This window comes from Heloderma suspectum, chromosome 2, assembly GCF_057233095.1.
Source record: "Heloderma suspectum isolate Gila_16-S chromosome 2, 16-S_ref, whole genome shotgun sequence".
NCBI classification, from domain to species: domain Eukaryota; kingdom Metazoa; phylum Chordata; class Lepidosauria; order Squamata; family Helodermatidae; genus Heloderma; species Heloderma suspectum.
This window is the reverse complement of record NC_139459.1, coordinates 332238812-332254844: the sequence shown is the minus strand read 5'-3', so window position 1 is coordinate 332254844 and position 16033 is coordinate 332238812. Positions and strand designations below refer to the sequence as shown.

Genomic DNA, 16033 nt, shown 5'->3' with positions numbered 1-16033 from the left:
AAGGTCTCAGGAAACCTCACACCACCATTTTGAATAGAAGTATCTAGGATTTCCATCTAAATTTAAAAACCAAATAATACACTTATTTTCCATATTTTTTTTTCTCCCCCTGGAATTAATTCTGTATTCTATTTCAGCTTCCCTGTGAAATCTTTGGGCTGCTGCTGCTGCTGCTATTGTTGTTGTTGTTGTTATTTTGAAATGAAGCTGAAAGGCACTGTCAAAATACCAGTCATCAGTAACATTTCTCGAACAAGCACCTTTCATTTTCTGATCTGGAGGACACAATCTGCAGTTTTCATCCAACTTGCATACTTTATTCATCACAGAAATTTACCTGCTGTGTTCTGTGAATTGTTGTGGTTATTACATAGTCTTTTTTAGAGCTGCAAAAATAATTATTTTCAGAGGCACGGATACAAAAAGACACCATTTTCAGTTCTGCAATTTCTTAACTTCGATCCTTGTCTTTTCAAATGTACAAGGCTACTCTTTGATGACAGCAAAGCTGTAAATCCTTTCCCCCATGGAAATGCCCCCCCTCCCCTATTTCAAGCAAAATAGCACTTCTCATACTTGGTCTTTCTCTCCCTCAAATTGGACAGATTGTGGTGACACTAAACACAGACCCATGTGACTTCCTTCTTCCACCCTTCCCCACAAGTATTGAGAACTCAGTGTATTGTTGATGGCAGTTTTTATAAGATAGGCGTCATCCTGATAAAATGTTACCCCCTGGTGTGCAATTTTTCCAGCTGAACTGCTGGTGGTATTGAGAGATGTTGCACACTGCTGCTTAAATAAGTAGACAGCGTGCTGTAAGGGAAAAAAAAGTCATATTATTTTCTCAAAGGAAAGCAAGCAAGCACAGAATACCAGAATTGCTCTGAATAAACTTTCAGCTTTCTCTCTCTGCTTAGGTGCAAGGAGTGCATTCTGTCAATCAAATTTTCCTGGGATTGCTCATTCCACCACTGTAGTGTTTCAGTGGCCCTGTCCATATGACCATGGTTTACGAAGCTGTGAATGACTGTCTGGACTAAGCACTCCACCACTCTCCCCTCCTCTTCCCACTCCTGTAGTGCACTACCTTCAGTTTGAAGATTGTGATTCTATTAACAAGCCAAAGTTCCCTGTTCCTTTTGAACTAGTTGATGCTGCTGAGTTTTGTAATTAGTCAGCTCATAAAAAAATAAGAAGAGCCATGCTGGATCAGACCAAGGACCAATCTACACGGCTGATTTAATGTGGTGGTAGAGCTCATTGAGGTCATTTGCAACAGATGACGCTATCACCAATCTGCCGCCATCCTGAAAATGCACATTTTCAGAAAGTCCTTTTACTTTGTTGTTTTTCTTAAATGCGGCCGCAGAGCAGTTCTGCAGCAGTGTGCTCTGTCCCCCCGCATTAAATCCTGGGCGTGCCTCTGTGACCTGGCCGTGACTTGCAAGTGATGTGGTTAAGGGGTAGGCCCCCCCCACATTCCCTCTTTTCCCCCATTTGCAGTAGGGCTTCTTTCACAATAAGTAACCTCCTTTTCCCATTCATAATAGCAGTAGTGCTGTTTCAGTCACAGTAGTGGAGTAGTCTGTTTATATGTAGTGCACAATAAAGAATACACAGAGCTGAAGGAGAAAGGGCAGCCAGTAGCAGGATTCTGCAGCTGCGATATTTCACAGCACGTTACTGTGATACATCGACAACTTCACAGTGGCACGATACACCTACAACTAAGGAATACCCAAAAGGAAGGAGAGAGGGTGTCCAGCATCAGTATTTCGCAGTCGATACACCTGAAACTTCACAGTAATGATACAGCTACAACTTCTCAGACACACGATCAATAGTGTAGTGGCAAATTCAGACATGCAGGGTCCCTTCACAGCCACACCCCTCACAGCCACACCCCTTCTAAGTTTATACAACCTTGTACAATTATACAATAGAATGAGCTTTCAGTCACTTATTTTATTTCTAAGCCATCATTTCTCCCAATTACGTTTGCTCAATGCAAATCAGTGCTATGCATGTTTACTCAGAAGTCCCATTGAGTTCAACAGGTTTATTCCCATGTAAGTATATGTAGGATTGCAGTCTTCATTTTACTTCTCATCCCTGATATGTGTAAAGTAATAATGCAGAACCATGCCTCCAGCAGTGCCAATCACATGCCTCTGGGAAGCTCACAAACAGGGCAAGATGGAGAAAGCCATCCCCTCCTGCTGGACCCTAGGATCTGGTGGCAATCAGAGGTACCCTGCCTCTGATGATCAGGGGTACTATCCTGCCTCCCAATAGCACTGCTTGCACCAAGGATAGTTAACAGGAAAAACAAAAACTCACTTATCTCCATACAACATATTCTTATTATACAAGTGCAAAAGAAAACAAACAGCTGTGCACAATTAATATACAGAATTCCCTGACACAAAGATGTGGTGATGGCCACTCTCATTGGCAGTTTTTATTCATGTAGGATGGTTCCATCAGCAGCTACTGGCCATCATGGCAATGTTGAACCTCCATGTGCAGAGGCAGTATATCCCTGGGGACCAGATGCTACAGTCAAACCACAGGGAAAGTTGGGCTTTTTTCTGTCTAAGCATACATTGGATTGTACCTTAAATAGAAGAACTGGAGGCTGGGTCAGAGATTCAGGCAGAAAAAATCCCTTTCAATTTGCTTGTTCACAGTTTGCTAAAGCAGAAAACACCTGGATATTTCTCCCCATTTTTTATTTATAATTTAATTTATATTCCTTTGAACTGTGGTGCTGGAGGAAAATTCTGAGAGTGCCTTGGACTGCAAGAAGATCAAACCAGTCCATACTCCAGGAAATAAACCCAGACTGCTTACTTGAGGGAATGATATTAAAGGCAAAACTGAAGTACTTTGGCCACATAAAGAGAAGACAGGATACCCTGGAGAAGATGCTGATGCTAGGGAAAGTGGAAGGCAAAAGAAAGAGGGGCCACCAAGGGCAAGATGGATGGATGATATTCTGGAGGTGACGGACTCGACCTTGGGGGAGCTGGGGTGGCGACGGCCGACAGGAAGCTCTGGCGTAGGCTGGTCCATGAAGTCACGAAGAGTCAGAAGCAACTGACCGAATAAACAACAACAATTTATATTCCACCTTTCCACCCAAAAATGTCACTCAATACAGCTGATGATAAAATACAGATTAGAAACAAAATATTAATTAAAACAAAACATAAAAACAAATAGATTCAAAACAATAAAAAACACTGCAAAAAACAAGCATTTTAAAAATAAACAGCATACAATTCTCAGAAGCTGGTTCTGGAGGCCACAATCTTCGCTCAGGCAGGGAAGCCATGCTCAGCACACTCACGCTGCCACTGTCCAGCGTGTCGCAGGACAAGCTCAGCTGAATGCAGCCAGGCAGCAGCAGCACCACCACTTCTGCCTCCCCACCTCACGCCCCCACCTCCCTCTCCCTCTTAGGAGGCCCCAGCCAAGGGGAAAGAACAAAAGCAGGGCCAACAGCCAGCATGCGTGGTTGCTCCCTCCCTCGCTGGCTCACTGCTTGGAAAGTGGAGTGGAGCCTGCTGGGACCTGACTGTAAAAATAGTACTAGATTGAAGATGCTTTGACTTAGATTCCTGCATTGAGTTGGACTCGATGGTCTTGTAGGCCCCTTCCAACCCTACTGTTCTATGATTCTATGAAGACCTGGTGTGACCATCATGACTACAAGCCTGTACATGATACACCTACAACTAAAGAATACCCAGAAGGGAAGGAGAAAGGGCAGCCAGTACAGCAAGGGAGCATGGACAGGTGTGGGAACAAACCTCCCAAATCACAGAATCACGCTGGGTCGCCTGTTCAGAGTAATGCAGCAGTTCGCTTTTTCCATTCACAGATAGCAGCCGCTGATTCATTTATGTCTCTCCTTCAGAATAGCCCTGTGTGTGCATGATTTTCCTGTATGTTTGTGGGGAGGAAGCTTAGTTTGGGTCAGGGAAACAGAGGCAACAGCAGCAGTAGCCGCTGCTGCTGACTTCAGAATGCTAGCAGAGGGAGGCAATTCCAGCCCTTTCCCTCCATGCAGGACCTAGACACCTCCTGCCTGCCTGCCCATCAGTCTGTCCCCAAGGTTCAATATTGCTGGTTCACAGTCAGTGTATGCGAGGGAGAGAGGTGCAGAGCAAACTGTCCGACATTGCTCATCTCTTCCATTAAACTTCCTGGGTAGTGGAGCATGGAGAGGGATGGGAGCAAGCCTTTCTCATTGGCTGAGCAGCATCTATGGGGTTGATGATGTTCACTTCTACTAGCGGGTCTCTGCCCATCCAACTGCAAAGTAAAGTGGATTAAAATGCAGTTTGACCTGTGAAAAGCAGGTTTTAAGGTAGTAGTTATGCTGCATTTTTTGCTTCGTGTCCCTGGGATGGACCAAAAAGCAATTTCATGAAAATCTGGATACTACCGGATGAGTACTTCTCATTCTGTTTCCATGTAGACTCCCTCCAAGGGTCCATCAGCCCAGCATTCTGTTCACACAGTGGCCAACCAAATGCCCGCACCTGCAAGCAGGACTTGAGTGCAACAGCACCCTCCCACCCATGTTCCCCTGCAACTGGTGTACATAGGCATACCGCCTCTGATGCAGGAGGTAGCATGTAGCCATCTGGACTAGTAGCCATTGATAGCCTTCTCCAGGAGTTGGTTATTGGTTGAAACTCATCCATTGGTATTGCTCACCTTTGTAGTGAGCCTAGATCTGCACCTTATGAATTGATTGTGAGCTTCAGAGCATGCGTGATAAAGTCATGCACAGATTCCCCCCAATTTTCAGTCACCCTAGCTCCTAGACCCCCCTAAACGTTACTTGAAGTGGCCTCTTTAGCTCCTTCCCTCATTGCCGCTGCAGCTACTGCAGCTGTGGCTCTGAGGAGGAGGAGGACCCTCTCCTTTCTTAAACTCTGAAATGGAACAAGCTAGCACAAGCCACACCACGTGACTTCATCTGGTTGTGCATTTTGGCTCTGAGTCTGGGGAGAAGCGAGGACAGCTACTGGCCACATCAGAATGTTCTTCTGGTGATGTTCTGTGTGAAGCTGTGAAATACTGTGATTCATTCCACACATGCTTGAGGGCTGTCAGAGAATTGGATGTACATAAGGCCTCTCTAAATTATATTAAATGAGCTCAGTGGCTTTTAAAACCATTTTAGCATAACCTGCAAAATAATTGTAACCTTCTCTTTGGCACTGATAGTTAATATCTCATGTTAAATACTTTTCCTAATGCTGTGACGGCAAATTAAGTTAATACATCACTGAAAAAGCTCTCACTCAGGATGATGTATTATTTGAAGTGGAATTAGCTAGAAGGATCGATGCGTACCCATTATTCTATTTAACATAATCATTCGAAGACCATTTAGGTTTTTGTCCTACCTTTACAAACACAGTGCAGTCCATAAAACAGTGGGCCTGTTTAAATGAACATTCCTACATAACTATAAAAGCACGAAGTGCTTCAACCTTTCTCTCACTAAGCCAGGAATGTTCCTTTGCTTAGGGCAGGATTGTTAACACCTGAAAGCTGAAGGAGCTCAAGAATTCCACATTTGATGCTGTGGCATTTGCCTTTGAGGCACTGAGCCTGAACCATGTTGCTATAGCAATGGGTTAACTTACCTCTAATAAGTTGGCTTTTGGTGTGTGTTTTTACACATGCAGTATTTGTGTAACAAGTTGTGGTTCACCATAAGGTTCAGTGTCCAGTTGTGCCTCTCTTCTCTCCTTCCCCTTTTCATCTTTCTTCAAGGAAAGCATAAACCTTTAGTTACTGCAGCTATTGCTATGCTCTTGTATAACATCTAGGACAAATTTCGCTAGCTCTCTATGCTTTATGATGGTTACTTGTCATTTCAATTGAGTGCTCATGTTGAGGTTAGCTCAGGTTAGACTAAGAGTAGATTTAGGTGATAAAAATGTTAACTAGTAAAGCATCCCTTTAAAAAATATTGTCAGCGCCTCTGTAAGAGAAATAATGTTCCCTCTTCTCAAGTTTTTTAAAATTTATATCAAAGTGGGAAGATAGAGAAAAATCTTCAAACTTTTTCCAGTGAGAAGAGAAAGGTCTTCAAAATTTCCCCAGTGATAAAAATGCACTTTTAACATCCTCTCCCCAATGATCTTGTGCATCTATATACAACTACTGTTGGATATAGCCTGATTTATTTATTTATGCATTGCATTGCATTGCATTTCCTTTTGCCAGAGACTTTGATTTCAAAATATGTATGTATTTGTAATATATTTATGGTGAGGGGGCTCACCAGTGGTTGAGGCATCCAAGACTATCAGGTGATATTGAGGTTATTAACAAAGGGCTTGTGTTTCTAAAATTTTGCATCCAGTTTGTTAATGCATCAACTGAAGCTGAGATTCTCTAGCCATATTCCAATGCTCTCTATCTCAGGTCACAGTACTTGCTGTTAATTGTGGAACACACACTCTCTCTGGTGTAGGATCTGGAGTGTTGGGTTTGGATGCAGCCAGAATATGTGGTTGCAGATCTTTGTTAATGTATGAAGAATAGATCACTAGATAGCATTGGCAACTTGCAACTACCTCCCAGTCTAATGTGTTTTGAGACAAAATCACAGGTCTCTGAACTCATTGGAGAAAAGGTGTAATACAGACTGAAATGAACAGGCAAACAAATATCTTTGGTATGATTTAAATTGTTACCTTAGGAGAATATCGAGCAAGCCTAGAGTTCTCCAGGGATGGTCTCTGAGTATTAGTTCTGTGATACTGCAGAAGCAGCTGGCTTTATGCATTTCTTGGCATACCAGTTGTCTTGGCTGTTATACTTAGCAGATGGGTAAGACTTGAAAGATTGAAGATTATTGGTTTCCAAGTCAAGGGCCAAATGTTGCGTAGGGAAAGAAGAGTAAATTATAATTCGCTTCTGCGAGGAGAGGCTTGAGTAAAGCATTACAAAATTGTAGCCATTCATTTTCTGGTACAAAATGCATGCCATCTTAGATTTCAATAGACTAGGTGATGGCATGCTACTTGCCTCCTTCGAAATACTTTGTAATACCAGAGCCCGTTTAATGAGCTTGAAAGCAATTGCTTCAAATTTATGACTCTCTGACAGCAGCCAGAATCTTTTAGGTGGGAATGGGAGAGAAGTATGTATTTCATACCCAGATGATTAAGAACTGGGTTTGTCACAGGCTCTGGCCATGCTTTGAACTAAGCAATGCCCCATTCCCACTCCTTTGGAAAACTGGGAGGGGGGCATAGCTGGTGGGGAATGAATGTAGTTCCCAGAGCTGACACTCATCCAGCTCCCCACTCCGAAAATGATCATCTCTTTTCAACCTTTGAATCACAGGAACAACTATTTCTAATGGTGGGCAGGGTAACGGAGGGCTGTAATGGGTCTTCTGGCATCATGGGTGTCCATGTTGCCCAGATGCTACTACCACATCTGAGGAAGGCTCTTGCACTCATGTCCTGCTTGTGCATTTCCCATTGGGGCAGCTGATTAGCCACTGTGTGAACAGAATGCTGGACAGGATGGACCCTTGGTCTGACCCAGCCTGGCTCTTCTTATGGTCCTATGTTCTTATATACTGCAGCTCTGGAGTTCCCTTTCTTCTAGGGGTGTCCAGCTTTGGGGAAATCTGTCCCATGTGTGCTTCATGGATTGTGCAGTGCCATTCGTTCTGGAATCACAGATGGATTCAATTTTTTTCCGTTATGCAGAAAAATATGCAAATAGTTCTGTAAGAGGGTTTGCAACAATTTATGTAATTGTCCCCATTCCATTCAACTTTTTCCGGTGTATATTTACTAGTCTCAGCAAAAATGTGCTTAATTTCCTACAAATAAATTTGCGTACATTTTGGAAAAGTAAAAAAAACCAAAAACCCGCAAGTCCACGGACTCTGCGCAGCCTGAGTTGGGTTCTTAGAAATCCAAACTCATTTTAGTCCATCTCAAATTTCTCCAGCATCCTTGCTGTCTTACCACATCTGGAATGGCTGCAGCCTTTTCCCCTTTGCTTCCATTAGCCTTTGCTAACAGAAAGGAAGGAAGCCTGCGGCTGCATTTCTATAAGTCTGTATGTGTGTTTTTTTAATCTCCCATTTTCTGGGCTGCTACTGGCGTTAATTCAAAGTGAGAGATCTGGTGTTTTTTTAAGACCTGTGTCTTCTCAGTAACTCACAGCTGACTCCTTTTCTTCCAGTTGGCACTGAAGGTAACTCAAGTTCTGTTTTGCTGCTCTTAAGATTGTTGCCTTTTCTATAACTGAGTTATTGGAAGAGTAGATGCTCTTGTAACTCTTCTTCTTCCCCCTCCCCAGAAGAACCTCTTGCTCTTTTGAATGTTATGTTGTTTGGTAGAACACCATGTTTCGGTAGACCCGAGTCAATAGTGCTTCATGTCAGAGCCGAGTCTTCACATTGTACCTCTCTGTAGCTTCAGGTCTGTAAAGGAGTACTTGCTCTACATCCCATCCTTCATGGAGGTAAGGATTAGAAGAGTACAGGGCCAAGCTTTCTCTATACTGGCACCCACACTATAGAATGTTCTCTGGCTGGGAATGATGGGAGTTGTAGTCCAAATCATCTGGAGAAGAAGGATGTGTGCATCAGGCTCACTAACTGATGACTTTTCATCACGAGCTAAAAATCTAGCCTTTCGGGGTAGCTTTTTTTAAATGATTGCGTTATTTATTTATTTGTTACATTTTTATCCTGCCTTTCCTCCCAGGATCCCAAGGCGGGATACATGATCCTCCTCCTCTTCTCCATTTTATCCTCACAACAACCCTGTGAGGTAGGTTAGGCTGAGAGTCAGTGACTGGCCCAAAGTCACCCAGGGAGCTTCATGGCAGAGTGGGGACTAGAACCTGGATCTCCCGAGTCCCAGTCCAACACTGTAATGACTACACCACACTGTGGCCTTTTTAGCACTTAAGTAAGAAAGGCCTGTGATTTCAATCCAAGTGAGATAGCCACTGAATTAAGGGTATTCCTCCCATAATTGTGGTGCCTCAAATTAAAATCAAATGTGCTAAGTCCTGTGATACGTATCAAATAAGCACTGCTGTAATCTTATCCTACATTTTGAGATCCCCCAAATAATCTCTTTAAAATAATGCATTGTGCCCTCTGTTGCAGTATTTAATAATGTGGCCAGTTAAGCTTATAATAAGGTGCTTAGGTTGAGAATTGTAAATTGCATGCTGTTTGTATTCAGCACATTAAATGCTAGCCATTCACTCTGCCTAGGACAGTAGTGTGTTCACTGAGGAGCGAAAATAGCACAGTGGAAGTGATAAACAAAGAGATTTTACTGGTTTGATTTACCTTTGTACCATTTACCCTAAGGTGAGAAAGTCCTATTAGCACTGGAAATAGTATAATGGGACTCTTAAACTGCAGGCTACGTTTATTTTTTCACTGTACTGACTATTATAGTCACTTATTTGTCTCCATCAACAAGGATTATAGGCAGTGTTCAATTATAAATGAAACATGCAAATGTTCTACCCTCTTTCCTGCTGATTTTTTTTCCTTTTCTTTTTAAATACTATAGCTGTGCTGTAGTGGATGACTAGATTCTTGCAATTCCACTCTTGAACAAATCTGCTGAGCAAGGGATAGTGCTCAAGTTATGAATAATCTTTTTGTGCACAACGGCTACTGTGTGTGTGAAGTGTGCAGTTGGCTCCTCATAGTGACAAGTGAATCTAAAACAAGTAATGGATCAAGAAAAAACTTTGTATTATAATAATGGTGGTTTCTTTTTAATGTACACTCTAGTGAACAGAAAAATCACAACTGCCTCCCCCACACAGCTGTCCCATAACTATAATGGTTTACTGGCAATTATGGCATTTCAACTAAAGGGAAAAGCACCAACGGCCAATGGATACAGGCAAACCACAATCTTTCCTAGGTACAAGGATCATAGGGAGAAATGAACCAGCATTCCATGGAAACACTCCAGGTTGGATCCAGGATCTGCCTTCTGTGAGAGAAAAGGTCCTCTGCCCGAATTAGCTCACCCCATTCAGCAGCATCTCCTGACTCTCTGTGTAGTATTTTCAGAGGCCTGGAGGGGCTGCTGTGGGAAGGAGGGGGCAAGAAAATCCACTGCCACCAGTGCAGTTGATCTGGATCCAACCCTCCCACTGCAATTTCTGTGACCCAAATGGATTCAGAAAGTGTCACTGCCACTGTGGAAATCACAGCATGGCCTGAAGGATTCTTAACATCTTTGACAGTATTAACCCTGTTCTGTACCAACTCTTCTGTGCAAAAATGTACTGCAACTGAAAGACAAGCTTCCTTCCTTCTATTTTCAGTATTTTATTTGCTATTCCACCAACTGTGGTTATTTATTTTCTCTCTGGCCTCAGTTTCCTGCCTTTTGTTTGTATAGGTCTGCCACACATCAGAAGAAGTGAGAAAACCTATTTTGGAAAACAAGAAAATGAGTGTGAAAACCACAAAAGTGACTAGACTAGTTGTAAGCTGTCTCTTAGACTAGTTCTAATTTTTTTCCCGTCATCTGTCTCTGTGAGGTAACCACATGGCAGTAGTGAGACAAAACTGTGGAATTAATGGCTCCTGTGAACATTCAATAGTTAGATTAGCTGAACTACATATTACACATACTACATGTAACAAATTGTAACGTTTGCTCCAGTATTTTATTTTTATTTTTTTTATTTTTTTGCAGTGAAAAAGCAGAGAAGTGGGTGGGGGGCAACCCTTGACATGTCCATAATTTTTTCATTACAGTTCTCCCTCCTCAATCCATTTTAATTCTTGCAGGTTTCCAGATGTGTGTTGGCCCTTAAAACACATGTCTGGATCCTCTTGGGGAGGAGAGAGGCTTCTGGAGAGAGAGAGAGTTTTAATGGAAAAACTAAAGGCTGAGGAATGGTTTCAAAGCTCCTGAAGTTGCTTTCTCATAGAACAGGAGTGGGCAACTTTTGACCCTCCAGATGCTTTTGGACTGTGGCTCCTATTAGCCCTTGGCAGCATAGCCAATGGTGAGGGAGATGTCCAACAACATCTGGAGGGCAACAAATTGCCCACCCCTTAGAGAAAGAGGCTGCCAGAGTTAACATAAGAAGAGGTTTAAGGTTTGGGTACTAGTGTATAAAGCCCTAAACAACTTGGGACCAGGATACCTGAGAGAGCTCCTTCTCTTGTATCAATCTGCCCGGTCACTGAGGTCATCAGAGGGCATGCTCTGGGTGGTTCCACATGGACCTATGGCCCGATTGGAGTTCACGCAGAGAAGAGCCTTCAGTGTAGTAGACCCGTTTCTATGGAACTCCCTGCCTCTGGAAGTCAGGCACGCACAAACACTGTGTTGTTTCTGGCGCTTCTTGAAAACATCTTTATTTCAGGAAGTCTTCCTGGACTGACCAATTGGTAGTCTGTTTTTTTTTTAAATAACAACTTTTAATATGGTGTTTTATTTCTTTTATCTTTTATTGTTCACTGCTCCAGAATCTTTTTAGATTGGGATGGGTATATAAATGCTATAAATAAATAAATAATAAACATAAAAAGAGCCATGCTGGATCAGACCAAGGGTCTATCTAGTCCAGCATTCTGTTCAATCTGGGACCAACTAGCTGCCCATGGGAAACCCACAAGCAGGACATGAGTGCAACAGCACCCTCCCGCCCATGTGAGCAAACCTCTGTGCATATAAATGTCAAACCTTGTACATTGGGCTTTCATCTAGGGTGCCTTTTGAAACAATAATGAATTAGAATGCCTATGGATTCCTTAATAGGAGTACTGCTTAGGAAACTTGTCCTTCTGGAAACATTTAAGCAAACTTTGTGCTAGGATTAAAATTATTGGAAAGTTCGAAGGAGAAATAAGATTTCCTTACAGTTTAGGTGCAAAGGTGTAGGAACCTTTCCATGAGTTTCTCTACACCATTCCTTCAGCCTGTGGATTAGCCATGGACATTTGCAAGCAAAGAGTGCTGTATGGGAACACCTCACTACAACAACCTTGAGTAGAAATTGACTTGCTCTGGAATTGCCACATTGTAGATATTTCTTGGACAGTTACTGTTTGTTTACCATACATCCTGTATTGTATAGTGCAGAGACCAGCTTCTCTGAAAACCTGGTGCACACAGGTATTGTGGAATGCCAGATATTTGCCCTACAAATGCAGAAAATAAGGTAAATGAAGAGCAAAGAAATAAAAATCATACCATGCTGTTAAGGATGAGGCCCACCTTTTTGATTCAGGAGAGTTCCATTTATTTCAGTTGAACTCTCTGTTTTTTATCTTGTTTGGAAAAGTGATTGTTGTTGTTGTTCAGTCGTTCAGTCGTGTCCGACTCTTCGTGACCCCATGGACCATAGCACGCCAGGCCTTCCTGTCCTGCGCACTCTCCCGGAGTGTGCTCAGGTTCATATTCATTGTATCGGTGATTATTCAAAAGTGATTATTCTTTGCTAATTTGATATTTCTGTATTTATCTAAGACATTTTTATCTGTAGCAATGAAAGAAGCAACTATTAATTTGCCACTCCCCACCCCCATGCCCCAGTTTTGATGATTTCTTAATGTTTTAATCCCTTCTGAGGACTTCCTTTTGATTTAGCCTGCTTCACCTATTTTATTATATTATAAATCAGTGTTTATTGTTTGGTGAGGAGCTGTTTTAAATGTAAGACCTAAGCAGCTTGCTAGATAACATCTCTCTTCCTCCTCTCCTTTAGATGATTAAATTGAGCCCCTTTCTTCTGTCTGATGCCAGAATAGATTTAACCAATCATGTATCCTTTACATCTAGGTCAATCAGAGGGACAATCCAGCACTGGAACCTATTATCCATGGGTTGAAGGGTGTCGTACATCATGGTAAGTACCTACTTAAAGTTCCCTTTTCCTGGGAAGAGTAGAAGGCCTGGAATATTGTCCTTAATGGAATGGGTCACCCTTTCAAAGGACATAGTGAGATATATATTTTTCATGAACTGAAGTTTAAGGGCATGAAGCTATTATTTTGTCAGTATAAAGCCCAAACACATTTGTTATCTGGAAACAGGTTTAGGCTAATATTAACAAAGGTGTCTTTTTTAGCTGGAACATTGGAATACATTTATTATAAATAATTTAAGAAAAACATAGTTCAGTAAATGGGCATATTACTAGTTTGTACGTTGTACTCTTGCAGCTAATTTCCTGTTTGCCTAAAATATACTTTTCCCATTTAAAGTTTTCTATTTGTTTATAAATTATTTGTCTTTCAAATATAATGAAAGAGAAAATTAACTATCTGTGAAAATTAATTAAAGCTTGTAGCCGGAGAACATCCTTTTATCACTGACGTAAATGTGATCATTCAGCTCTCCTGATGCACATAAACCTATTATCTTTGAACTTAGAACAGGTAGTGAAATAAATATATGTTAAATTTTTGAAGAAGTTTTATTGAGAAATTTTCCTTGAAGTCTTATCACTGGCAATGCACCATTAGCAATTACAGCAAAGCGGTCTAATTTAAAAGCACCCTTGTCAAATTTTTAATGTAATGATTTGTAAAGTTTTAATAATCTCATTATAATTCACAAGGCATCTTCAGGAACAGAATTAGGTACCCTAATAAATCTCCAAACCATCTATAAAACATCTTCACACCTTTTTCTAGGGATTGTCTTTAGACATTAGCTAGTGCTGTGGAGCTTAACAAACATTTTTTTTCTTCTTGACTGGAAACCTAAAACCAGTTGACAGTGTTAGATTAAAACAAATAGGATTCTGGATTAATTGCTCTGCTTTCAGAGTCATTTAATGTTGCAGCTGTGGATGCCAATAAATCTAGTGAAAGTGAAAAATAGGGGTTAAATGATAACACACCACAAAGTCCTTCATTTAAAGAATTTTCCATAGGTTTGTTGCCATTTATAAATTGCAGTCTTCAACTGTGAAGTAAAACCTACACACTGATCTGAAATCCATGTTGTTTTCTACATAAATAAATGTTATTATCTAGTTCCCACTGGGCAATGGAAGAGTCTGGCATAACAAAAAATTAAACAAAATAAAATGGCAAGAGTTAATTAAGCTATTGTGGCGATTACATAATTTGACTCCGAAGTCAAACCTACCATTTAAGTGACCCAGAATATTTCTTAGTCTTTCATCTTACCCGCTCTGTATTTCAAGGTCTCAGCTCCCTCAAAGATGATTGAAGCTATCCCATTCCATTCCCATCTGCTGCTGGAATACCTGCTGGTGCCTAATCATACTTGTATTGTATCTTGCAGGTATACTTCATCCCCTTCAGAAAAAAAAATTGTCTAGTAAATAGTGATGTGGTTCCCTAGTATGCCTTTCCCTTCCCACATAATAATAATTTTGTCAGTGCTAGAGTTGCCTGCACACAGCAGAATCTGGGTGAGAGAGAGATGTATATTTTTCTTACCTCACAATAGGTGCTCACATATCAAGTGGAGGAAAATGAGAGGGTGTTTTCTGAAAAAAAACTGCTTCCTAATAATAAGGGAAAAAATCTGAAAATGGGACAGAAGGAAACTCTCAGTTTTCTTTGTAATATGTAGGTGTTGAAAGCTTTATTTTTCTGGAGGGAGAGGTAGAACCAAAAGGACTGAAATCCTTGTTTGCTTAAGTAAAATATTTGTTCCTTCGTATGACTGATTGAAGAGCCTCTATAATGCTGTGATTAGGTGTTGACCAAAGAATATCTATGGAAAAGTTCTAAGCCTGCAGCCAAGCAATTGGCTGGTTAATTCAAATCAGTATGTAAAATTCAACTTTCCCACCTAATTCCTCACTTCTTGGCCTACTACTACTACTACATCTTCACTACCAAAGATTGTGAGGTCACAGTTCTGCAGTGACAACAGAAACTACAACTGACAAAAGTCCCTTATCTCTCTCTCTCTCTCTTAAGCTTGTTTTCCAAGTAAATTTGCCCTTGTGAAGCCTCCGTAGTGTTTCGCAGCTGACATTCGACTGCAAACTGCCATATTTTTTGCTGCCACCTAACTACCACTTTTCAGCAGCATGGCAAGAGTGTGGTCCAGGGGTGTGTGTGTGTGGGGGGGGGAATGGTCCCTGAATCCCCCTGAAGTTGTCCACCCCTGTTTTAAAGAAATATCTAGTCTCTCAGAGTCTAGGCTGTGTGCTTGGCAACCCCATGCCTAGTTCTCTAGCCTTCAGTCATGAGTCCTCTAATCTTCCCTTCTCTGTCCACTCCCCTCATGCATACACTCACTCATGTGAGGACTTGCCTCAGTCCATTTTTCTCATTGGCCGCTTCTTCTGTTCAACTCTGTGTTTCAACCACCAAGTATTCTGCAGGTCCAGTTTTATTAGCCAGCTGTCTAATGTGTGGTTGTTATTAATATACTTTGTTTATTTGTTATTGATATATCACTTAATACAATAAAAACCCAAATTCTCCCACTTCCTTTAGTCAGGGTCAGACTCCTTAGAAATCATGTGTCCCTCCGCAGTAGCATATACTCCCTCCTCAACTGGTACACTGTCCAGGTTTTCAGAACCTCTTCTAGCCTGAATTTCCTCCCTAGTCTCCTTCGCAAACATACTGACACTTTTGTTCCATAAGCACTTGGAAAGTTTGTGAGTTGTACTGTAATGTTCATACCAAGCAGTGTTAAGAGGTTTCTCCCCGATAAGTGCAATACATCAATCAATAGATCAATGTCTTGCTTCTACTTCTTCATAGAGTTGTGCTGCAGGTACATTATTAGGATTGAAACTTTTACTAGGTACGAATGTCCTTGCATATAAGTGAACTCGCAACTAAGTGTTGCAGTGTAGGGTGCTCCTTTTTAGTGTTCTAGTCAGTCAGCCATCCCCTCCACCACAATACTACATTTTAATCAGCATTCCATGGTCATGCAACATGCTCAGTCCACATTAGGCTGTTTGCCCCCACCCACCATTAGAGTTATCCCACCCATTACAGTGTGTCTCTTCTCCCGCCCCGATT

At 41.6% G+C, this 16033-nt stretch overlaps 1 protein-coding gene across 2 annotated transcripts in view; it reads left to right on the top strand.

Annotated features, from left to right (window-relative positions):
• The window catches only part of PTPRG (protein tyrosine phosphatase receptor type G), a 781718-nt gene that overhangs the window by 553432 nt on the left and 212253 nt on the right, over nucleotides 1–16033 (top strand). For both annotated transcript variants that reach the window (XM_084840496.1, XM_084840495.1), the window contains exon 6: nucleotides 12846–12912. In XM_084840496.1, the coding sequence (XP_084696622.1) occupies nucleotides 12846–12912 (67 nt within the window). The remainder of the gene's footprint in view (nucleotides 1–12845; nucleotides 12913–16033) is intronic.